The sequence below is a fragment of the Equus quagga genome, chromosome 11 (assembly GCF_021613505.1).
Source record: "Equus quagga isolate Etosha38 chromosome 11, UCLA_HA_Equagga_1.0, whole genome shotgun sequence".
Classification (NCBI taxonomy): Eukaryota; Metazoa; Chordata; class Mammalia; order Perissodactyla; family Equidae; genus Equus; species Equus quagga.
In genome coordinates this window covers 95,579,799-95,604,309 of record NC_060277.1, presented here as the reverse complement: position 1 = coordinate 95,604,309, position 24,511 = coordinate 95,579,799, and the positions used below count along the sequence as shown (strand labels likewise).

At 57.5% G+C, this 24,511-nt stretch overlaps 1 protein-coding gene across 2 annotated transcripts; it reads left to right on the top strand.

The window, feature by feature from the left end:
- Positions 1–961: 961 nt before the first annotated feature.
- JUP (junction plakoglobin) lies at positions 962–23,291 on the top strand. Of its 2 annotated transcripts, none has more exons than XM_046677319.1 (14): positions 962–1,109; positions 11,254–11,469; positions 13,167–13,426; positions 13,664–13,902; positions 14,667–14,868; positions 15,493–15,637; positions 15,764–15,867; positions 17,088–17,426; positions 18,954–19,109; positions 19,321–19,440; positions 20,734–20,884; positions 21,018–21,139; positions 21,723–21,762; positions 22,029–23,291. In XM_046677319.1, exons 2-14 carry the CDS (start codon positions 11,262–11,264, stop codon positions 22,178–22,180), a joined length of 2,238 nt encoding a protein of 745 aa, XP_046533275.1. In that variant the 5' UTR covers positions 962–1,109; positions 11,254–11,261; the 3' UTR covers positions 22,181–23,291. The 2 variants fall into 2 exon arrangements, with proteins under 2 accessions (XP_046533275.1, XP_046533276.1); XM_046677320.1 differs by having other exon boundaries at positions 991–1,109; positions 11,257–11,469.
- The last annotated feature ends 1,220 nt before the right edge of the window (positions 23,292–24,511 follow it).

The following is a 24,511-nucleotide window of genomic DNA, read 5'->3' as shown; positions in this document are numbered from 1 at the left end:
GAGCCTTGAAATTAGAAGAAAGGGGTTCTAGTTTAGGATGTGCCACTTTCTAGTTTTGTGACCTCTCTGAACCTCAGTTTCCTCATCTTTGAAATGAGGATCATTTTGTTGTCCTAACAATTTTTCAGAACAACCATGAGAATGAAAAAAAAAAAAACCATATCATTAAATTCTAACATTTAGCAATTGTCCAAGTGATTTCACAAACCTTACTTCATGTCATCCCCACACACCCTGTTAAGAGAGAGAGAGAGAGAGAGAGAGAGAGCCAATGTACCCATTTTACAGATGAGGAGAAACAGGGGGAACGATGAAGTAACTTGCCTAAAATCATATAGCTGCTAAGTGGCAGAACCCAAACCCAGGCCTTCTAATTCTAAATCTCATGAGCATTCCTTCTTTGGGGAAAAAAATCCCAACCCAGCAAACAGCCTATGAAGTGCTATACAAATATGTTATTATCACTTTGTGGCAAGGGTGAATAAGCCCAAAGAAGCATTATGCCTGACGCTGAGTTGGCTGGCTGGGGAAGGCGTCTGTCCTTTCCCATGGCGCCTCCTGACTCACCTGTTGGACAGGTAGGGGGAAGGGGAGAGTGGTGAGTCTTACCTGCTCAGAGCTAGGGTGGGGCAAGACACACCCCGTCCCTCCCATTGGTTCTTTCCTTAGTCTCACTGACAACACCTTGCCCAATCAGGAAGAGGTAACCTTCTATCTGCCAATAGGTGCGGAGTTACGATGGAAACCTCAAGTTGGAGGCCGTCCCCAGAGCCGACTGGCAGTCCCTGGGGCCAATGGCCAGCGGATAAACAGAGGTGGCGATGGAAGAGAACTGGGCGCGAGGCTCCGCCCCTCGATGGGACAGTCAGGCGAGGCGGCCTGTGAGCCGGTATTAGAGGGTGGGCGTCTCCCTCAGGGGCGGAGCTTCGAGGGGGCGAGAGGCGTGGCTTGGCTGTCAGGTCCCTTCGCCTTTTGTTCGGTTACTGAGTTGCTGCCTTGGCCAGAGTCCGGAGCAGCCGCCGCCCGAGCGCGCCGAGCTCAGTTCGCTGCCCGCGCCGGCTCCCAGCCCGGCCCGACCCCTACCCAGCCCGGCCAGGCTCCACACGCAGGTGCGGACGATCGGGGCAGGTAGCGCTGGGGCGAGGGAAGGGCGGCGAGCGGCGGAGCGGCCGATCCCCGCCGTCTTGGGGCAGGTGAGGGCGGGCGTCAGGGGGCGCCACCCTGCACCAGCGGCAGGGGGCGCGCTGGGGTCCTGGGCGCGGCGACTAAAGGGGCGCGAGGTTTCGGGCCGAGTGCGCTTGGGGGCTCCGTGAGCCGGAGATCTGGGCAGGGTGGAGAGGGATCAGGGCAGGTGTCTCCGGGGTCGCGCCTCCCCCGGGGCCGCGGAGCTCGCCCGATGCCGCGTCCCTGACTCTCCCTGAGTCCTGCGGGGAGACTTTGACCTGCTCCGCCTGCGTCCCAGGGCTCACTCTGTAGTCAGGAATTTACTGTTTGGAAACTTGCTGCCGCTGGTCTCTTTGGGGCCACCCTCACCCCACCTCACGCGTCATCCTCTCTTTCCCTCCCTCCCTACTCCCCCAGGCCTGGGTGGGGCCCTATTGTCTGCTCCCGGCTTGCCCAACTGTGGGGGCCGAGCGCACATTTTCCCAGCGACGCGGGCCCCACCTGCCGAGCAGGTGAGCACACGGAGTCCAGAGGCTCTGCCCTCCCAACTCCCGGAGCCTCGTTGGTTCTGTGCCTGCGGCGCCTCCCTCCCCTCCGGTGGGTGCCGGGCCAGGGCTCCGCCAGGGGAGGTGGGATGGGATCATAGTGGGACTGGCGCAGAGCCCGGCTCCACGCCAAGCTGGTGTCTGGCACCAGTGGCTCGGACGGGGGTCTGAGCGGAGGGGTCGTGCATGGGTAGAGAATTGACTGGCCCAGTTTCCAGTAGATGCCACTTCCAGAGTGTTGATGTAGGAACAAGCCCATCCTTCTTCTCTCCTCTTATTGCCGGAAAAATCACCCAAAACAAACTTTCCAGTAGGAAGTATTCAGGGCAGCTTTCTCTGGGGGTTTTCCTGCCTCCTTGCCCAAGGCTTTCCCCAGGCTTACGGGGTCCTTCTTGAGCAAAGCCCCCTCCCCCAGCCAGCCTGGCTGAACCGAGGCCAGTGCCTGCGCTCTGACCCTGCCTCCCCGCCCCCACTTCCATCCTGTTTGCTGGGCCCCTGAGGCCTGAGGTGGGGGCCGGGATGGGGGGGGGGGTGGGCCGAAAGGGGAAGCAGCTTCTTCCTTCTCTTCCGGCCTCCGGGGACCACCACACCCCCTCGCTTGAGGCCTCGGCGAGTGGCTCTCTCCCCAGCTCTGCCCCCCTCCCCAGGAATGGGGGTGGGGCAGGGCCGGGCCAAACAGACGAGGGTGGGGGGAGCGATTGTTCTTTTTTTTCCTCTACCCCATCCCCCACGTTATTTAGCTGGCTGGCAGTTGAGGCCCAAAAGCAAGGAGCAATGGGGCTTGATTTCCATTTGATTTCTGGATTCCCAAGGTGCATTCCTTCTGGAGGCTTTGCAGTCCGTCCCCCACCCATCCCTTTTCCTGGAGAGTTTGATGGGGAACGTTGGGACAGGAGGAAGGCTTTTAGGGAGAATATTGCAGGCAGAGTTGCACTGGTCACCCCACTCCCATTCCCTGAGAGCCCCTTTCCTGGCCAGAGTTGGGGATCTCCCTCCGCTTTCACACAGGTTTTAAAAAATCTGAAGTGTGGTCTTTTTGCTGGGATTTGGAGCCCAGCCTCCTTGGGGAACAGAGGGAGAATGTAAGTGTCAGGTTCTCCCTCAGTCCTGGGGGGAAGGGAAAATTGAGGGGGAATCGGGGCTGCTTGCCCTGACTCGCTTGGGAAGACCCTACCTCCTCTTAGGTGGTTGGAGATGGAAGAGTGGGGGCGAGGGTCAGACCCTCCCTGCTCATGTGCCCCTGGGCAGGGATCAGGCCCCGCCCTGGGTTAGGGGGAGACTGAGGAGGGACCCCCATCCTTCTTCTGCTCTGGTGGGTGGGGTACCTCTGGGGAGCCACAAGGGTATGGAGTTTGGGCAAAAATAACCTGTTTTCCCTCCTCTCTGCCAAAGTGGAGGAGGGGAAGGCATTGTAATTACATTGGTTCAATGATTAGTTTAGCTAATCTGGTTTGTGGCTGTGATGAAAAGATAATACTGAGGAAGTATTGCTAGGAGGTGCCTGGTGAAAACTGGCTGCTTACTGGACAGGAGGGAGAAGGGAAAAAAGGCAGGGGCCAATTAGTCACTTCTTGCTGGACCAAGCCCTAGCTTGGGTGCCTTGAGCCGTCTCCACCCCCTCCACCCCGCCCCAGCCCTGCACCCCAGCTCCACCCTGTTCCCTCTGGAACCTCTCTTTGGGCTTCCCCGGGGCTGAGGCTTTGAGAAGGCAATGTGTAGGAATGGAGGAGATTCAGACCAGGCTTGGCAGCCACGGGGAGTAGATGCGCAAATGGGGGCTGCAGGGGATGTCTCCCCTGGCCTGGGAGGGGTTGGGCAGAGGAGCTACCTTAGAATGAGAAGAGGCAATTGGCTCACCTGCAGGAGGGAAGGGCTGTTTATTCAGAGAGAGATTATAGTCAGGCAGTTTTGAGAAGAGCTATTTGGGCTTGGGTTGAGCTGGGTTTGAATCCCACCCCTGTCACTCATTACCTATGTGGCCTTGGTCAAGTCGCTTCAACTCTCTGAGCCTCAGTGACCTCCTTGGCAAAATGGGAATAATAATACCTACCTATGCAGTAGGTACTTGACACATGGTTACCTAAAAGGCAAGGGGGGGACTTTTCAGATACCAAACACTTTGATGAACTGTCCTCACTGAATCCTTATGACTGTCCCTAGAGGCAGGTATCCTAACTCCATTCAACAGATGAGGAAATTGAAACTCAGGGAAGTTAAGTAACTTGGCCAAGGTTGCACGGCGAGACCCAAGCAGGGTCAAGACTTGCATTTGGGTCCTTTGGCTCCAGACCTAGAGCCCATCCTGCTGTATCACCCCCACTGTGAAGAATTTTTCTGCCACCCCTTTTTAAGAGCCTCTGCTTGGGCGTTTGGTGGAAGAGAATTCAGAAGGGCCCAGGAAGGTGTGTATGGGTGGCGAAGGTGGGAGCAGGTTTGTCAGGTGAGGGTGACTCATGTCCTGGCCTGCAGCACTCTGAAACCTCCCCTGGGGCTCGGTGGAGGGAGTTGTTTCCCCAAGGCCAGGGGCTGTGGAGGAGGAGGTTGGGGCGCAGAGAAGAGGGCAGGGGTCCAAGCTCCTGGTGCTCCCTGGCTTGAGTAGGGCAGAGCCCTGGGCTGTTCTGGGCTTGTCCCTGTATGGGAAGTGGGAGTTGTCTGCCTTGCTGGGGTCTGAGGCTGTGCCAAGATAAAGGGGGCCTGCTCCTGGTGGAGCGGAGAGAAATGAGAGTCAGATTTAGGACGGGGCCAGCGTCCCGCTGGATTGTGCCAGCCAGTGCTGCCAGGCTGCTCTTGGGCGGGGAGCCGGCCATCTTCTGCTTTGGAGCCTGGGGGACTCTGTGCTGGGAGTAGGGGTTTTCGACTGCTGGGGGGCCTTTCTGGGGATGGGGATGGGGTCAGCTAGAACCTTGGTCCTCGAGGGAGGGGCTGGTGTCACTGTCTTCTCTGACCTGCTTGGCTCTGGCACCTGCCAACGGGGTACCTGACCCCAAAATCGGGGTTCTGTCTGTGTCGGCACAGCCTGGGTCCTGGGCCTATCAGCACTGGGCTTCTGGGTCCCTTGAAGTCAGGGGGGATCCCGGGCATGGGGAGTATTGATCCTGGAGAAGAGAAGACTGCAGGACTTGATGTGGCAGAGAAGGAAAGAGAATGAACTCAGTCTGGCTGATTGCTGTCACCCTGATTGCAAGAGGCTGATGGGTTTGCAGTTTTCTGTCACCCCCCGAGGCCACAAGAACATCTGGAAGTGATGCTCCTGTGGTTGGAGCGGAGGCTAGACAGGAGGAAGACCCTCCTGTGAGAGAGGAGATCTTGAATTGAAGAGCCGGGGAGAGAGGGAGGCTCAGAGCTGACTCTTTTCTGAAGAGGATGAGGAGGGCACCATCCCTCTGAGCTGGGGAGGCCATCCTGTCCCAGGAGAGAGGGCAGGCAGGGATCCGTGCCCTTTGGGGTGAGTCTGAGGTCTGTTGGGGTCCCTGGGGATACTCTTAGTGTTGTGTCTTTTGGGAGAAGAGGGCCCGGGCAGTGAGAGGGGCAGGTGTCCATGAGCAGGCTGGCCCAGTGACCCCTGTGAAGAGAAAGAGCAGTGTGACTGGGGCAGCTCACTGGGGTTTGTGTCCCTGTAAGGGACACTGTGAGGCCTCTCTCCTGGGACGCAGTTGAAGCTGTGGAGGTCTGGGGGCATGGACTGCCCCAGTTTCCAGCAATTTCCTTGGCCGGGCCTGAAGAGAAAGCTCTGTGACCACTCATCTTTGCTCCTGGCACCTCAGCCGTTGGGGGCCCTCAGGGCTGGAAGGTCAGCTCCCTGAGACCTGCGTGTGGGTTACATGGCCTGCTTTCTGTCCCCACCATGGGGACAGCGGTTTATTGTCTCCAGTGAGTGGCGGGGAGGGGAGGAGAGTTGGAACGGGGCTGGGCAATCGGTACCTGCTTATTTGAGGGTGAACAGGGGTTGGACTACACGACTCCTCCTCCCTCTTGATTGAAAAAGTAATATCTGATCATTTTACAAAGCAGTTGGGAAGTTTAGAAAAGTTTATGAGAGAAGAAAAAACATCTCCCATGATGCCGCTCCGTCGAGGCAACTACCGCTAACATTTCTTTCCCTTCTCTTTTCTTAGCATCCTCTTGTTTCTTAGCCTCGATCTGGATGATCTCATGCTCTGCATACAGTAACAAATTCTATCCAAACCTTTATCTAAATCCGAGTTTTCTCCAGCAAATGCTGAACAGGGAACTAATAGTCGGGTCTTCTCTGCGCTTCCAGGAGAAGGCCAGGCAGCCACCCCTGCAGGATGAACCCCTGGGCAATCACACGCTAGGGGGTGGATGCCAGCTGGGGTCAGGGCTGCCCAAGCTCCCTGGAGGTGGTCAGGTGAGGACAGTGGGCACTCGTGGCTGGAGATACGTCACTGACACACGTCAGCCCCTTGCTGTTGTTTCCCGAGACTAGGTGAAGTGTTTTTCCATTCCTGGGAGCCCTGGTTTGGGGTCATCTGCCGGTTTGGGATTTTGCCCACCCGGGGTCACCAGCTGGTAATGGAGCTCCAGCTGGAGCCCTGTCCAGGGGAGCCCAGAGGCTCCCGGGGTCGAGCCACCTGGCGGACATTTCCGCTCCTCCTGGTCCCCTTCGTTTTCCCACCCTGGTTTGTTTGCTTTGGGAAGGAGCCCAGAAGGAAGAAAACCAACAGCAGCTGGGTCAGCCTGACCTGAGCCTCCCCCACCCCCAGCCGGTCCTGGCGACAGCTTGGGCTGTCCTCCAGACCGGAACTGAGGGTTTTCCTCCGGAAGTGCAGGATGGGCTCCTCTGTCTTCACTGTCTCCAGGGCCCTGGCCATGCATGGCGCCTGCTTTATTTAGTCTCTGCCCCCTTGGAAAGACCAGTCTCGGGGAGGGTGAGACCACAGTCTCTGCCAAGGAATCTCTAGTGTGCAGGAGTTTCCTCCTGGAGTCGCCGGTCTGAGGGGAGAGGCCTAGTTGGGAAGCTCCAGCCTGATGGGGGAGACAGGGCTCCCAAGGGAAGAACTGACGTCTGTCTCTGTACTTTTCTAGAGTCTGTTTCCATCTGTGCTTGGGACCGCTGGCCAGATCTCAGCTGGAGCCAGAGACAGAGTGGGGAAGGGTGGGGGCTGACCCTGTTGAGCCAGCCTCTCCCTGGGGGCTGCTATGTGGGGAATGTCCATGCCTGGCTGGCCTGACCACCACTGGCTGCAGGAGGCAGCACATATGACTGGGGTGAGGGCAGTACGGTGTCTCCACCTGGCCTCCTCTCCCCTCCCAGGACCCGGACATAGCTCCTCCTCTCCAGCCATGCTCCACCCCACCCCAGGGACTCGGGCCTAGGGCTCGGAGGCAGCTCCCCGCCTAGCCCTTGTCTGAGGTCAGGGAAAGGAGGCCTGGGTCCCAAAAGAGCAGGCTGCCTGCCAGGCACCTTGCCAGGCCTGTCTCTGCCGGCCACTTCCTCTGTCATTTCTTTGCTTCTCTAAGAGAAAGACGGTTGCCTGGGCCTTTACTGTGACAGGGCTCCCATGGTCATGGGTGTGTTCGAGCCATAAGGAAATTGAGTGACTTGCCCAAGGGCACAGGGCCAGGGAGTAATGGCCCTGGATGGAGCCCCTCTCTGACTCCCATGCCCTCCCGCCCTGCCCATAGCTCCCTTCCCCTGTCACTGTCTGAGCAGGTGATCCGAGTCTGCACAGGGTGCTGGCCTCTGGCCCAAGCAACTTCGGGGGACCTGGGCCTGCCTGCTCTTCTCATCCTCTAATGCAGGGTTTCAGAGCCTGGGTCCAGCATGCCTCTTGGCAGCCCATTCCTGTCCCTATTTCCAGGTGTCTTACTGACACTTGGCGCCCTGCAGCCCAGCCCAGCTGTGCCCGTCACTGACGGCGGGTGCTGGTGGGGGCAGGAGCCTGATGTAGCTCTGGTGGGAGTTATTTTTAACGTTAGGGCTGGGCCACACTCTGCTGGGACAGTCTTGGCTTTAGGGTGCCCACCGCCAACCCGCTTGGTTGACCGAGCCAGGGAGGAAGAAGGAATGAAGGGCAGGGTATGCCTCGTTGCTTGCTCGAAGATTCCTACCCAGTGTGGACCATTTTGGGGGAAGAAGGGTCCTTTGCACACCCTCTCCAGGTCCGCATCTTCTGTCTTCCTGTCCCTTGCTGTTCTCCGCCCCACCCTGTGATCTTTGAACTGGCTTCTTCCTTCCATGTTGCCAACAATAGAGCGTGTGCTAAACAAAGGCCCCCCCATTCAGCTCAGACAACCGCTCTGTGTCTGGCTCTGCCCGTCCCTGGCCAGGGTGCATGGGCAGGGCCCACGTCTGTCTCGCCCGCTTCCACCCTGGCTCTGTCCAGGGACACTGTGGCAGGTCTTACTTCAGGTCCAGGGTGGAGAGGGATGAGACCAAACTGGGTGCGGCCCCCTCCACCCTGGGAACTGCAAAAACAGCACTTGTGTTTCTTCTGGGAGAATTTCCCTGGTTCTCCTGGGGAGTAGGTGGGGAGAAAGGTGGGGCTGGTTGACCGTCCTGCCTGAGGTCTAACTTCTGGCCTTCTTGTTGCAGGAAGAGCTCTCCCCATGGTCCTTCCCTCAAGGAGAGTTCTGGTGTGTGTCCTCTCTGAGTTGCTTTCCTGCTCTGCCCTTGCCCACCCTCCGCCTTCTCTTATCCATCCTGAGAATCCTGCTTCCTTATTCCTAGAGTCTTAGACATCAACATTCCTCTGAGATCACCTGAGCCACCCTTTCTGTAGGTGAAACACAGAGAGGGAAAGTAATTGCCCAAGGACACCCAGCAAGTTTGTGGCAGAGCTGGGACTGGAAGCTGGGACTCCTGATTTCCCGGCCCCTCCTCTGCCTCCCACTGTGAGCACCGTAGGCCTCTCCAGCCCCGCCTTGGCCAGGGGGTTCAGCTCCAGCCATGCCCTCATCCACCCTGCCCCTCGCTCTCCTCTGCAGCAGGGTGTCTGGCCCTCGCTCCCTGACCCTAGGCATCCCTCTCTCCCTGGATCCCCAGTGAGGAGTAGGGGGCGGCCCTGCCTCACACAGTGAAGCAGACCTGGATTTGAGCAGTGACGCCATGTTCTCCATGTGGATCCTCACGTTCCTCACCTAGAAATTGGGGTAATCAAATGCCTGCCAGAGTCGCTTCCGGGGAAGCAGGAGATTCATTTGTTAGTAAACACACGGACACCCCTCCCCTGTGGACCCTTTGACCTCCCTGTGGCCTCTGTCTCGCCCCTGGGCGGCTGTCCAGCCCTCAGCTTCTCTTGGCTCCAGGCCTGGGTGGGCGGGGTGGTGAGGGGCCTGCTGAGGCAACGCCCCTCCTGTGGCCAGCCTTGAACTCGGTGGATGTTGGACACAGGGCCAGAGGGAAGATAATCCCTGAGGTTCCAGGCCAGGCCCACGCCCCTCTGGCGGCTGAGAAGCCCCGGGGGTAGCAGCCGGCTTTCCTGGCGAGGGCCTTGCGACTTGCACGACCTGCCCGGGGTGTTTTTCCTGCTCAGAGCTGCAGATGTCCAGTTCGTCTGGAGACTGAGGCACAGCATCCACTTCGTCTGGCAAAGTGGAATCTAAAGGGTTAATGCAACTGTATTTACTACAGAGGCAGCTTCACCTGCTCCCGGCTGGGCTGTCCCAGCCTCCTGCGAGTTCTCTCCTCCCTGGGCGCGTTCTCTCCTCCCTGGGCGGCTCTGTGACAGGCTTACTCCTCCCAGACTCCTCTATTCTCTCTCTCCCTCCAGGGAGGCGGGGTGCTGGGCAGTGTGTGGTTAAGGTGGGGGCGGGGAGCTCCTCCTGAAATAGCCACACTTGGCCAGTGCTTGGGAAGCAGCTGGACACATCTGGTGGCACTGAACCTGCTGTCTGGTGTTCTGAGCCTGCTTCTGTTTATCGGCCTGAAACTCTGAGTCATTGGGGTGATGCGAGGGGAGGAAAGTGATGGCTGGAGCTGCTCGGACTCCTGCCTCGGCCTGTTACAGGTATGCTCACGGCAGGGGAGGAGACCTGAAGAATCCTTCATCCTCCTCCTTGAGGGTGGCACTGGGAAGACATATCCCTGGTGACCTTTGCTCCTGGGGTGGGGCCAGGCTGCACTGGCCACCCCACCCCTGTCCTCACCCCGTCCCCCAACACAGCAGGTTTGAGGTGCTTGGGGCTGCCACCTCATGGCTGGACCAGCCTAGGGTCTGCGTGCTGTCTGAGGTCACACTGGTGTGCAAAGCCCACAGACGTGGGTGTCACTCGTGCCTGTGCCTGGGCCCGGCATTTCTCCACTGTGCTACTTTACCTGGTGCAGCCTCAGTTTCCCCATCTGTAAATGGGGAAACAAGCACATGCCTCAAAACCTGCTTTTGAGGCTGGTAGCATTAGTAAAAGGTCTGGCACAAGGAGGGCCCTCCCTGGAGCACAGCTCCCCTGCCCCTCCTCCCAGGGGTGGGACGCCGGAGGTCAGCTCCCGAGACAGGGCAGCCGAACAGACCCAGTGGGAATTCACCTCCCTGGTGCAGAGTGAGGCCCAGCTCTTCCTTAACCTCAAGTGTCCCCCCAGTCCCTGCAGGGAGAGAGGGAGGGGCGCCTGAAGAGCAGTCACTGCTGAGGCCTGCCCCGCCCCATACCCTCACTCAGCTTCGAGGCGGCCAGGAGGGGAGAATACGCCTTTGGGGAGAGGCAGTACTGGTGGCCACAGCCATGGCCACCATTGTGGAGTACCTACTATGCGCCAGGCACCGTGCTGGGTTCTTACAAATATGGTCCTCGCAACACCCTACGAGGGAGGTGGTCCTACCCCGCTATACAGATGCGGACGGAGGCTCCGCGGAGAGCTGAATTGTCCCAGTAGCATGTGGCTGAGATTTGAACTGGTCGGTGGGACCCAGAATTCTGGGAAGGGCTTCTAGGAGGTGGGGTGCTGGAGAGACCGGGGTCTTAGGGCCTGGGCCTCTGGGATCACTGGTGATGCTGCCCCATCTGCAGGAAAGTGAGATCCTAGGGTCTCTGAGAGAGCCTGGGGCGCCCTCCACTACTCCAGCAGGCTCCTCGCCTCCCCAGAGAAACCTGTCTGGCTGCTTCCCTGCCTGACCTGGTGTCCTGTCCAGTGCCTGGGGTGCAGCTGCCTCACTCCACAGCCTTTCCCAGGGAGACCCAGTGGGTGGGGGTGGGTCTGTGGGACCCCAGAAGCTGCTGGAGGCCGTGAGTGCTTTCTGCTCTGGGAGTGTTGGGCAGGGACTGCAAGGTGAGTGAGCCCAGGCCTGGGTTGCGGTATCTGGCCCTTTACTGCCCCACCCACCATGGAGTTCACCCCACCCTGACAGGAGGTCAGAGACGCAAGCCCAGGACTCACACATGGGTGTCCCATGATGGTCAGTCTCTCCCTGGGCCTGGTGCTCTTCTGCCCCCACCTCCATCCACGGCAGCCCACTGGGGCCCTTACGGCTGTGGTAGGGGAAGGGGTGACAGGCAGGGCCTGATGATGGGCTGAAGCTGGGGGCAGGGCCAGGCGGTGGGACGCCCCACTGGGGCTGGCTGATTTCCCGTCCCTCCTTTGTGTCCCCAGCAGCTACCATGGACGTGATAAACCTGATTGAACAACCCATCAAGGTGACCGAGTGGCAGCAAACGTACACCTACGACTCGGGCATCCACTCAGGCGCCAACACCTGCGTGCCCTCAGTCAGCAGCAAGGGCATGATGGAGGAGGACGAGGCCTGTGGGCGCCAGTACACGCTCAAGAAGACCACCACCTACACCCAGGGGGTGCCCCAGAGCCAAGGTCGGGATCCCTGGGGACTGTTCCATGGGAATATTCCAGCAGAAAACCAGGCCGGGCTCTGGAGGGAGGTCCAAAGAAAGAAGGCGGACTTTAGGGGGTTCCCAATCTGAGGGGGGAGGCACAGCTCCTGTTCTTAGAGATTCACCCGGTCTGAGGGAGGAGGCACAGCTCCTTCAGGACGCCCCACCTGGGAGGGAGGCAGATTCCTCTTCCATGAGCCTCTGGTGTGGAGGGGAGGCCTCGACCCTGTCCTCCAGTCTGAAGGAGGAGGCCCAGTCCTTGCCTTCCATGAACTTACAGCACGACGAGGGGGCATTACTACTGCCCTTAGAGAACCGTGGTCTGCGGGGAAGACACAGTCCTTTTGCTCCAGGAGCCTCAAGTTTGATGGGCAGGCAGAACTCCAGCCCTCAGGGAGCCCCCAGTCTGGTAGAGGAGATGCAGTTCTCAGGCCTGGGGGCTCCTGGTGGGGGTGGGGAGGAGACTAGGCCACCATATGCTGACATGCGCATAGGCCAAGGCCAGGCAGTGGGGTGACCGACCCAGTGCTGGGGCTTAGTCAGGAATGGGGATGCCCCGTCAGCCCAGGGCACCCCGCCTGTGGGGGAGAGGCATATCTGGGTCCCAACGCCATCCACAGATGCCTCCAGGGCCCTGAACACTGCAGCAGTTGGGCTGTGGGAGCTGGGGAAGGTGCAGGGTGGGCTGGGGCACTATAGGCTCAACCTCTGCACCCCAGGGGGCTCCTCCCTGGCAGCAGGTGGAAGCCTCTCGGCTTGGCAGGGCCGGGCATTGTGTCAGTAGCTACAAGTGCAGCATCCAGGTGGGAGAGCCATGTGGATGTCTCCTCCTTCCTGGCTAATTGCAGGGTGGACCCTCTGCCTCCCTCCCCTGGGGCATCGGTGCCAGGGCAGGGCAGCCTGGGCACCTGTTTGTGGGACTCCCAGACCCACCCAGGTCCTGCTTTCTGAAACCACAGTCCTGGCTTTCCCTCTGATACTGAGCAGCCCTCTGGGCCTCTACGTGCCTGCCCATACAATGGGAGAGTTGCTTCCTCTGGGGATGATGAGAGTGTAATATATATAATCACGAAATTTCAGGGTTGAAAGGGACCTGGGTTGTCTCCTCCTATCCCCCTGATGGTTAAGAGCGGGGCAGAGAGTTGGGGTTTGGGCTCTGGAGTCAGGCTGTCAGAGTTCAGATCGCAGCTTGGGTTCTTCTAACCTCTGTGCCTCAGTTTTCCCATCTGTAAAGTGGAGGTAATAATAGTACTTACCTTATAGGGTTGTTGTAAGATTAAAAGAGAAAATATAAGAAGAGCTCTTAATTCACTGCTATGCACATAACAAGTACTCAGAAAATGTCAGCTCTTCCTATTCACAGTAATAATCGCTAACATTTTTGTAGTGATGTGTGCCAGGCTCGTGTTTCCTTTCTTTTCAGGGCAGTTCACAACGCTTATCTCATTTAATTCTCATAAGAATTCCCTGTGATGGACAGAATAAGTGTTCCCCCGTTTACAGATGATGTAACTGAGGTGATGGTGACCTCCCCAAGGTCATTGATTAGAGGCAGAACCGCGAGTTGTCCTGGGGCGGGAGGCAGCCCAGAGAACCCAAGTGGGCTGTCTGTAAGGCGTGCCCTGCAGCATCCCCTGTCCACCTCCTGCTGCTCAGTCTCTGCCTATTGGCCCCCAGGTGACCTGGAGTACCAGATGTCCACGACGGCCAGAGCCAAGCGGGTGCGGGAGGCCATGTGTCCTGGCGTGCCGAGTGAGGAGAACTCGCTGCTGCTGGCCACCCAGGTGGAGGGGCAGACCACCAACCTGCAGCGGCTGGCCGAGCCATCCCAGCTGCTCAAGTCGGCCATCGTACATCTCATCAATTACCAGGACGACGCTGAGCTGGCCACCCGTGCCCTCCCCGAGCTCACCAAACTGCTCAACGATGAGGACCCGGTCTGTGAGGGGCCCTGCTGGGGTCGGGGCAGGGCAGGGAGGGGAGAGGTCAAGTGTCTGCAGGGGAGGACCCTCCCTGGGGTGGAGAGAGGTTGTTGACCTAGAGCCCCATCAGTGGGAAGAGTCTGACTTGGGTCCACCTGAGCTTTGGGGGGGGTCTCCTGGCCCCCCCTTCTCACAGTGGCAGCCAGCCCAGCCCATCTGCTCACTTCCTCTCATCCTTGCTTCCCCTCTAAGGTGGTGGTGACCAAGGCAGCCATGATTGTCAACCAGCTGTCGAAGAAGGAGGCGTCGCGGCGGGCACTGATGGGCTCCCCGCAGCTGGTGGCGGCCGTCGTGCGTACCATGCAGAACACCAGCGACCTGGACACAGCCCGCTGCACCACCAGCATCCTGCACAACCTCTCCCACCACCGCGAGGGGCTGCTGGCCATCTTCAAGTCAGGCGGCATTCCTGCCCTGGTCCGCATGCTCAGGTACCCTCTCCTGTTCCTTGTGGGAGCCTGGGGCCTCCTCCGCTTGGGCTTCCCCCCTCCCTTCCCTGGGCTTCCATGCATTTATTGAGCCCCTACCATGTGCCAGGTGCAGAACCACGCCCAGTGCTGGTGCTCAGCTGCTCACAGCCTGGCAGGGGAGACAGGCATGTAATTAGTAGGTTAGTTATCAGGTACGGTGTAGGCCAAGGCAGAGGTGTGTGAGATTGCTCAGAGCTGAGAGGCTGTTCACTCTGATGGCAGGGAGTTGGCAGATGAGTGGAGTTTAGCCAGCGTAGATGAAGGGAAGAGCCTTCCAGGCAGAGGGAATAGCATGTGCAAAGTATCTTGCCACCTTTATCTTTCCCAGCCCTGCAGTGTTGAGCAGCTTCTTTCCTCATCCCCATCCCAGGCTGCGAGTTCCCTGAGGGGGAGATGCTGATCTCTCTCCCCTCTGAGCCCCTTGCAGGGCCTCGCTAGCACGTGACCTTCCACATGGTACTTGCTCAGTAGGGACTGCTGTTCAAGGGGACCTACTATGTGCTCAGCACTGGGCTGGGAGCCGAGGATCAGGAGGAGTCATGGTCCCAGGGGGAGAGGAGAGGTGCTGTGTGCTCTGTGCATGAGAGCGGGGCTGGGTCAAGGGACAGTATTTTAGCAAAGGGCTATTGCCATAGGGGTATCAGTATTGGGGAAGGCTTCCTGGGGGAGGTGGCCCACATTTCTGCCAGGCCCGACTCACACTAACCCCCTGGCCACCGTCCCAGCTCCCCTGTGGAGTCGGTCCTGTTCTATGCCATCACCACGCTGCACAACCTGCTGCTGTACCAGGAGGGCGCCAAGATGGCGGTGCGCCTGGCCGATGGGCTGCAGAAGATGGTGCCCCTGCTCAACAAGAACAACCCCAAGTTCCTGGCCATCACCACCGACTGCCTGCAGCTGCTGGCCTACGGCAACCAGGAGAGCAAGGTGGGCCCCTCCCCACCCCCAACCAGGACCCGCAGCCCACCATTAAGGCCCCTTCCATCCACGGGCATATTTATATGTAGCTGCGGCCATAGCAAATGTACAGCTTTGCATCTGTTTTCTAGACGATATTTTTAAAATCTTTTTTTGCTATATTGTCCTCAAAACCACCCTCTGTAATGGCAAGGCCCATTTCATTAAGTGGAGGCCCCAGGCTTTATTCTGAGGGAGGGCATCTAGATTGCTCCCAGTTCCACCTTTGTAAACAATGCTGTAATGAACATCTTTGGGTACACAGCTTTTCCCAAAGAGTGGAAAATTTTTCATCTGTAGGGCTAAGGGTTTTTAATACTTCTAGACTTTACCCCGATTACCAGATTGCTTTCCAAAAGGACTGTATTGTTTTCAGTGCCCTCAGTGGCGATGTGTGTTAGGACAGTTTCACCTCATCCCTGCCAGCAGTGTGTATTACCCTTTTTTCAAAATTTTGGCTTATTTAGTAGTCACAAAAGCTATTCAGGTTTTCGCTGAGGCTCAGTAATGACAGCTGTGTTGACCCTCTCGCCCTTCCTTGTCCCTTGTCATAGTCTCTGTCCGTCTTACACATATGCTCCCTCTTCCCCGTAGCTCATCATCTTGGCCAACGGAGGACCCCAGGTCCTCGTGCAGATCATGCGCAACTACAGTTATGAGAAGCTGCTCTGGACCACCAGCCGTGTGCTCAAGGTGCTGTCCGTGTGTCCCAGCAATAAGCCTGCCATTGTGGAGGCCGGTGAGTATTATGGACTGTGAGGTGGCCCATGTGGCCGCGAGGGCCAGCATGGGGTCCCTGTCTAGTGGCCAGGCTCCGTTAACTGTGTTCTCCTATGGCTGACTTGACCCCTGACCCCTGCCCCAGGTGGGATGCAGGCTCTGGGCAAACATCTGACGAGCAACAGCCCCCGCCTCGTGCAGAACTGCCTCTGGACCCTGCGCAACCTCTCGGATGTGGCCACCAAGCAGGTGAGGGAGACGCTCTGGCCTGGGCTGGCCTCTTCAGCCGCCTCATCCTGCCGTCTTAGCACGTCCAGCCTCCTGTCCGGGAGTCTGACTTTAGGTGCCACAGGAGGCCTGGGACCTCTCAGTCTTGCCCTGTCATGGCTGAGGCTGGAAGTACCCTGAAGACTTTCATGGCTTTAGCTTAAGGCTCTACTCCCTATTAGGGATTTGGGAAGAAGATTAGATGAAGGGGGCTGATGTCACTAAGCTGGAGTTCAGGTGGTACTAGGGAAGCAGTTTTGACCTAGACCCTAGGGTGGGGAGCTATCGTGTGCCAAGAGACAACTTGGGGGCCCCAGTGACGTAAAAACACAATATAAGGAAAAATACAGTTTCAGGACAAGGCTCCTGGTCCCTCCTGCCAACCTGACTGCCTTTCCTAAGAGCCGCCCATCAGCAGACTGTTTATTGAGCAGCTACCGTGTGCTGGACTCTGCTGGGCCCTCGCGGACATGGGCTCCTTTACCCCTTTCAACAGGCGGAAGTAGAGTTTGGGGCCTTGTTGGTTAGATGAAGAAACAGAGGCTCAGGGAGTTAAGTTATGGCCCTTGGTCACAGCTAGTAAATGACAGAGCTGGGATTTGAACCCTGGACTGTTGACCCCAGACCCTAGGGTTTTTCTGTTCCACCGCAACGCCCACTGGCACCCCCTGGGAGAAATGAGGCTTCTGGATTAGGCATGTTTCCTGAAAGTAGGTTTGGCCTGGGGATACTGAGGGGCAGTGGTGAAGGCCCAGAAAAGTGAGAAACATGTCAAAGTGGGTGAGCTCGGCCGCTGAGGCACATGGCCTCCTCAACAACTTCCTCCTGGCCTCAGGGCCTTCCCTCGGCCTGAGTAGGGCTCTGCCTGGATCTGAGGATGCAGAGGAGGGGCAGGAGGGGTTGGAGGAAAGAGCCTGGAGCTTAGACACAGGCCTGGGTTCAGATCCACCCACCAGCTATGGGTCTGGGACAAGCCCCTCAACCTCTCTGAGCCTCAGTTGCCCCACAGGGTGGTGCTGCCCCTCCTGGATGGCAAGATCACGGGGATGGAGGTTCCCGGGCACACACAGGGAGGCCCCAGCGAGTATCAGCTGAGTGGGCTTCAGACCCCGTTAGGCCATCTCGCTCGCCTCAGACATACCCGGGAAGACTTCCTGGAGTTGGGAGTCTCCCTCACTCTCCGCCGCCTCCCCCAACCCTAGGAGGGCCTGGAGAGCGTGCTGAAGATTCTGGTGAACCAGCTGAGTGTGGACGACGTCAACGTCCTCACCTGCGCCACGGGCACCCTGTCCAACCTGACATGCAACAACAGCAAGAACAAGACGCTGGTGACGCAGAACAGCGGCGTGGAGGCGCTCATCCACGCCATCCTGCGCGCCGGCGACAAGGACGACATCACGGAGCCAGCTGTCTGTGCCCTGCGCCACCTCACCAGCCGCCACCCTGAGGCTGAGATGGCCCAGAACTCTGTGCGCCTCAACTACGGCATCCCGGCCATTGTTAAGCTGCTCAACCAGCCCAACCAGTGGCCGCTGGTCAAGGTACCAACTGCTGCTGTGGTGGGAGTTGGGGAGGGGGAGGGGCCCTCTGCAGCAGGATTAGGAGCTGTGTCTGCACAGGCACAGTATTGTAGCAGAGGCGCTAAAATCCAGTGGCTCCAAGAAGATGGCAGTTGGTTCCTCTCTTGTATAACGGTTTAGAACTCCACAGTGGCTCTGCTCGAGAGACCCAGGGTCTTTCCGTCTTGTAGCTCAGCCATCCCTCAGAGAGGAGCTTCCAAGTGTAATATGCACGTGACCGCCCTGGGCGGTCTCATTAAACTGCAGGTTCTGATTCAGTGGGCCTGGGGTGGGCCTGAGACTCTGCGTTTCTAACAAGCTCCCAGGTGATGCTGCTGGTCCAGACAGCATCCTTCTTGTGTCAGAGGGTCTGGACGAGAGGCTTGTCCTCATGCAAGCGGTGGGACTGTATCATCCCTACAGATGCGTTCCAGCCCCGGAGAAGTGGGAAGGGGCTCGTAGTGACCAGAAAGGCACACATCACCTCAGCCCACACCCCAGAGCCTGGTCATTTGGCCACATCCAGCAGTGTGTTATGTGTCAGATGGCTGTGTGTCCTGCTAAAACTCAGGAGGGATATGAAAAAGGCAAAGGGTAGAGGGGATTCTAGGGGACATTAGTGTCTGCCATGGGGGGGTCAGAGGTGAAGGGGTGAAGCCTTCTCCTCAGGAGGCTGCCTGGGTAGAGGAGAGCCAGCTGGCAGGGGCTCCTGTTGGCTGAGTTGTAGACAATTTAACAGTGCAGATAAGAATGACTCTAAGTGATTATATACATTGAATTAAAACAAAATCCATAGTGAGGGGAAAAGGGCAGCGTGTGGCCCCTCATTGGGCTCGGTCCCTGCTGCCAGCCCACGGTGGGGGAGGGTTTGCATCCCGACCCAGCGCCTAAGCGATAAGTGGCCTTGGCATGTCAGATATTCTGTTCCCTCGGCATCATCTCTCACAGGATTTTCACCCCTGCCCTCCTGGCTTCTTGTTTTGAAGATCAAATGAAATGATCAATTGCTTTGCAAGACCCTGAGGGACCCTGGGAGGCCAGAGTGGCTCCTGGGAGACGGGGCACCTGGGGAGGAGACCTCTTCCCAGAGCTGCCCTGCTGGGGCCTGATGACAACATGAGCATCACCAAAGCAGGAGGCTTGGGCGTCACCATAGCAAGCACTCCCTGATAGTCAGGGTTTGGGGAGTATCAGAGAAGCAAGCCAGACTATGGTATCTGTAAGGGGAATTGAGACAGGGGATGAGGTGATGGTCAGGGCGGGGGGGCTGGTGGAATGTTCTGGACTGGGGTATCATTTTAGCAGAGGCCATTAGACATGAGGACTCACAGATGCTGTGCAATCAGGGACATGGGCTGGGAGTAGAATGACTCCCTGGAGATCTTCCAGCATGTCTGTGTGTGGCGTGGGGGACAGAGAGATGATAGGGGAGGGAGGACATGATGCTGGGAAATTAGGATCCTCCGGAGGCCCAAGAAACGCCCTGCTTGTTGTCCCTTTTCTTGCCAGGCTACCATTGGCCTGATCAGGAACCTGGCCCTATGCCCAGCCAACCACGCCCCACTGCAGGAGGCCGCGGTCATCCCCCGCCTCGTCCAGCTGCTGGTCAAGGCCCACCAGGATGCCCAGCGCCATGTGGCTGCAGGCACACAGCAGCCCTACACAGTGAGTGAGCTGTTGGTGCCTGTGGCGGCTCTCCCTGGGGGTCAAGGTGTCTCCTTGTGAATGTGTGTGCACATGAGTGTGTAAGTAGAGAGGCGAGTTGGAACTGATGCCAACTCCAGGGACCACCGAGGTTTGTCAGAGTGTCATGGGTCGTGTGGCCATGTTTAAGGGAGCCACCTGTCGTCATGCCCCGATGCCTCGTCTCGTGCAGGATGGCGTGAGGATGGAGGAGATTGTGGAGGGCTGCACTGGAGCCCTGCACATCCTCGCCCGGGATCCTATGAACCGCATGGAGATCTTCCGACTCAACACCATTCCCCTGTTTGTGCAGGTGAGTCTGGCTAGGTGGGCAGGAGAGGGCCCCACGCCCCTGCTTGTCCCCACTGCTGACAGGGGAGGGTTGGCAGCCACAGCTTGAGGGGCCTGGACCAGGCATCAAGAGACCTTTGGAGAAAAATGGCCGCACCAGGGGTGACCACTTAGCAAACCTCGCATGGAAATGGCTTTCCAAGCTCAAAAGCAAGGGACGAGATCACAAATGAAAAAAATAATCTTGAGATTCAACCATATAAACATTAAAGCCATTTGTATGTCAGAAACAGCCTAAAAAGTATTAAAAAGTAAACAGCAAACTGGGAAAATAATTGTGAGCATCACAACAGATAAGAGTTTAATATCCTTCATATAAAAGAGCTCATTCATACCAGACCCCGTAGTTAATGGGCAGAGCTGGGAGTAATCCCCAGGCGGCTCCTGAACAAATAATGCTCAAATCCAGGAATTTAAAAAAATGATGTCCCCACCCTGCTACCATCCCATGAGAGCCCATTTCCCACTATCAAGTTGGCAAAGAAAAAAAAATGGGAGTGGCCTGTGCTGGTGAAGATGCAATGAAATAGTCAGTTTCATACCCTGCTGATGGGAGCTAAGACGTAAAACTTCTCCAGAAGGCAAGTTTGCAATTTGTGCAGGGAAGCTTTGACCAATTAGAACACGTCTGGACCTCTCTCCTTATGCTATCGCTTAATTTAAAATAGGGGCAAACAGCTAACAATCTCCATGTTACTGATAATAATTGAAAACAAACAAGATGTCCAGTGATGAGGGAATGGTTCAACAAAGAATGATCCATTATATACAATGATGTTGAAGAACTTTTGGCTTTTGAATTTTTTTCCCTTTAAGTCCTAGAGTTCAGAGTGAGGGATTGGTGCCATAGCCACCGCCAATCGTGATCCATGATGTTTTTTTGTCTTTGTTGTTGTTTTGCTTTTTAGCATTCTTTGTTTTTTATCAATATGAACGCAAAGATTTTTAGAAAAGCTTTTTAGTAATATAGGAAAATGCTTTCTGCTATAATGTCAGGAGAAAAAAACAGGAATCAAAATTAATGTTGTACTATGATGAAAATCCAATGGAAATACGCCAGTGTGTTGACAGAAGCTGTGTCTGGGTGGGGAGTTGTGGCTGGGTTTCTTTTCCATTTCTTTATATTTTTCTTAGACTTTCCACACTTTCTCATATGAGCTTGGGTTGTCTAGAAAGGGGAGGTGGCGATGGGCAGGGCTGTGAGGTGCGCTGCCGGCCTGCCTTACACCTCCTCCCCCTGCGCCCCCTCCCCCAGCTCCTGTACTCCTCGGTGGAGAACATCCAGCGCGTGGCCGCCGGGGTACTGTGCGAGCTGGCCCAGGACAAGGAGGCAGCCGACGCCATTGATGCTGAGGGGGCGTCGGCCCCACTCATGGAGCTGCTGCACTCACACAACGAGGGCACCGGTGAGGGGCTGGGCTGGGGGCAAGGGGGCGAGGGGGCAAGGGGGCGAGGGATCAAGGGAGGAGGCTGGGCCTCGTTCCCTCAGCCCGAGTGGAGGTAGGTGCTGACTTGGCTTTTCCTTTTCTCTCTGCTCAGCCACCTACGCCGCTGCCGTCTTATTCCGCATCTCCGAGGACAAGAACCCAGATTACCGTAAGCGCGTGTCTGTGGAACTCACCAACTCCCTCTTCAAGCATGACCCGGCTGCCTGGGAGGCTGTGAGTACCTGGGTTGAACTGCAACATATTGTTGTGCAAGTTGCGCACTGCATAAGGACAACACTTTTAAGGGAGCTCCTAATCGTGTCAACTTCATAGATTTTTATTTTATAATTGGATCATTTATGACAATGTCCAGCAGATGGAAGTAGTAGACTGGGTAGTAGTAGTATCTCTTTTTGACCTACTGAAGTGGCCATTTAATTTTGTTCTAAGTAATATAGTGTTTGAGGCTGGGGTTTCTTTTTCTAACTTGTGCACAGGTGCTGTATAGGCCAGTGGCTGCCCTGACTCTGGGTGTGGCAGCTCCCGGCACCCATTCTCCAGTCCTCTCCCCTCCCACCGATACTCTAGTTCTGTGGGTGCCCTCAAGCATGAGCGGTGGGACCCTCGACCCTCAGGGAGGTGCCTGAGGACAGGAGTTCATCAGGGCACTGGGTAACCCCTCTTATCTTCAGCTCCTCCACGGCTCTTTGCTTTGCCCCGGCCCTCTTTACAGGAGCGGCTGGCGCTGCCCCCAGCCCAGAGCCTGCGTTTTCCTCCTTTCCCCCTCCCTGACGTCTCTCTGTGTCTCCTTCCTCAGGCCCAGAGCATGATCCCCATCAATGAGCCCTACGGAGATGGTGAGTGTGTGCCGAGTCCTCAGGACCCCGGAGAGCCCTGTGGGAGGGGCTGTGTGGCTGTGGGCGAGGGAGAGGCACGTCTCCAGGGCCAAAGGACCAGTGGCAACCACCGTGCAGCACCCCCATGTCCTCTAGGTCCCCTGACAAGGGAGTTTGGGGGGATCAGGCCCACCGGGGGTGGGCAGATGGAGAGGAGGAGGCTAAGGAGTCCAGACCCCCTGCAGCGTGGCCTGCAGACCTTGAACAGAGCCCCTTCTCCTCCCCAGACATGGATGCCACCTACCGCCCCATGTACTCGAGCGACGTGCCCCTGGACGGCCTGGACATGCACATGGACGTGGACGGGGACTATCCCAATGACGCCTACAGCGACGGCCTCCGGCCCCCCTACACCATGGCGGACCACATCCCGGCCTAGCCGCTTGGCCCCAGTACGGTGCCTTCCACTTTGCAGCCCTCCCTCATGCCTGCGAGCTGCTGAGACATGCTTTCCCGTCCTTCTAGAATCTTCTGCTCTAGGAGGCCCTCCCTTCTAGAACCTCCTTCTCTAGGAGGCCTTCTCTTCCTTCTAGAACCTCCTTCTCATGGAGGCCCTCTCATGTTTCTGTTGAAACCCTGGCTCCTTTTTGGGGGGAGCAAGTATGGGGCCTTTTGCTGTGAGTTCCCCTGAGGAAGGCAAGGCGTGCCTTGGCTGCCTTATTCTGTTATCTTTGCTGGTGGCAAGGAGTCCTGCCCCTTCTGTGGGTAGCAGGCAGGTGACACAGGGTGGCATGAGCTGTAGGGGCCATAGGCCTGCCCTGACCCCGCTACGTCTGCCCCACCCCCCAGGTGCGGCTCCTTGTCGGAGAGGCTATGTGCAGGCGGTGGGGCAAGACAGAAAAGGGCCTGAGCCAGGGGCAGTGGGGCCGTGATTTCCTACCAAGCCCCACGCCTCCAGGGGGCTCCAGAGGGTCCTGTGGCCCTAGCCACCACAGCTTTAGACTCAAACCACCCACTCTGTTGTCCCCTGCTGGCCCTCTGGGCTGCCCCGGTCTCCACAGGGCTGTGTTTCCTGCTCTGGGTCTGATTTTTTTCACTGAACTCCACCTGACCAACAGTCCTGAGCCCCGTGGGGTCTCCAGGACCCAAGTTAAGACCCAAAGTCCCAGAATCCAAAGCTTCTCCTGAAAAGTTCAGGGACCGTGCGGGAACATGGGGTGGAGATGTGGAGAGAGTCCCCCGCTCGCTCCAGGATGCTGCCCACCTCTTTCCAGGACACTGATTGGCTTGGCCCCCTCCTGGGGGGGGGGGCCCGTGGACCCACACGACTGCCCTAGCTGACCCCTGAGAAGTGCTCTTGGCTGACCCCTCTGGTGTGCGGTGAGGGGCTCTCTTCCCCTTCCTGTTTCAGACTCCCGCCACCACCTCCTGCACATGGGGGTGGGGGCTGGGGAGGTCCTGGCGGAGAGTTTTATTATTATCGCTTTATGTTTTTGGTTATTGGTTTTTTTGTATAGACCAAAGCAAAGAAAATAAAACTAACACACAGATCCAGTGGGGGCTGTTTAGGGGAGTGGGGTGGGGAGACCCCTTAGCCCTACGGAGATGGTGAGTGTGTGCCGAGTCCTCAGGACCCCGGAGAGCCCGGCGCCCTCCTTGGCCAGATCCCTCGTGTCCTCACGGCCGCCTTGTGTGTAGGAAAGACAGAGAGAGGGGAGTCTTAGGAGGTTGGGGGGGTGAAGAGACAACTGGAGGGAGCCCCACCTTCGGGGCCACCAGGCCCTCCTCATCTCTCCAGTGGGCAGCCTCCTTGCTGGCCTCTCAGCCCCCAGCCCTGCCCTGCCCCTGTCCGGCCTGAATGCAGATTCAGCGGCTTTCTCCTGGGCTTCACGTTCCCCGTGGCCTATAGCTTGGGGTCCAGGCCCCTTATTGGTCTGTGGTGGTTCGTCCCAGACCCTGTCCCCCCACCCCCCCGCTGTCCCCTCAGCCAGCATCCTCCATGCTCTTTCTTGCCTCCTGATCTTTGTCCCTGCCATTCCCTCTGCCTGGAATGCCAGTCCCTGCTCACTCACTGGGATCCAGCTCAGACCTCACTCCAGGAACATTTCCTCCATGACGTCCACCTGTCCCGGCCAGGCTGAGCTGGTGCCCCTTCTCTGCTACATAGTCCCTGTGCATGGCTGTCATTTCACCCATCATGTTTCCGACTGTCAGCTTATCTATGGTCCCCCACCTGTGTCCCCAAATTTTTCCTGGGGAGAGCTAGTTACAGCACCCCTGAAACATGGCACCTGTGGGTCTGCTCTCACCAGGCCCGTTGTCTCATTTCTACACCTGCCTGGAGCTCGGTGGTGGAGGGAGGCCACGGCCTTCTTCACGGAGGATCGAGGGCACAGGGATGGCTGTGATGTTGGGGGCAGGGCAGGGAGCCCCATTAGGAGGCGGCTGGATGGCGCAGGCGAGAGAAGATGGGCTGACGCTGACGCACTGTAGGAGGGGAGGCTCAGGGTGGGTTTTCAGAGGTCACGGTCTTTTAACAATGCCCTTCATTTGTACCCTGTGTTCGGGGCCTGTCTTAGTCTGCTGGAACAGCATACTATAAACAGTGGCTTAACAGACGTTTATTTCTCACAGCTCTGGAGTCTGGAAGTCCAAGATCAAGATGCCAGCCAATATAGGGTCTGGGAAGAGCCCACTTCTTGACTTGTAGGGAGCTGCCATCCTGCTGTCGGCTCACACAGCCCCACCTCAAATATCATCACACTGGGGG

Excerpts from the sequence above, each read along its gene's own strand:
- JUP (XM_046677319.1), top strand. The coding sequence starts at position 11,262 with ATGGACGTGATAAACCTGATTGAACAACCCATCAAGGTGACCGAGTGG. Across the intron at positions 13,427-13,663 it reads TGCTCAACGATGAGGACCCG|GTGGTGGTGACCAAGGCAGC; the intron begins GTCTGTGAGGGG and ends TTCCCCTCTAAG. Across the intron at positions 17,427-18,953 it reads ACCAGTGGCCGCTGGTCAAG|GCTACCATTGGCCTGATCAG; the intron begins GTACCAACTGCT and ends TTTTCTTGCCAG.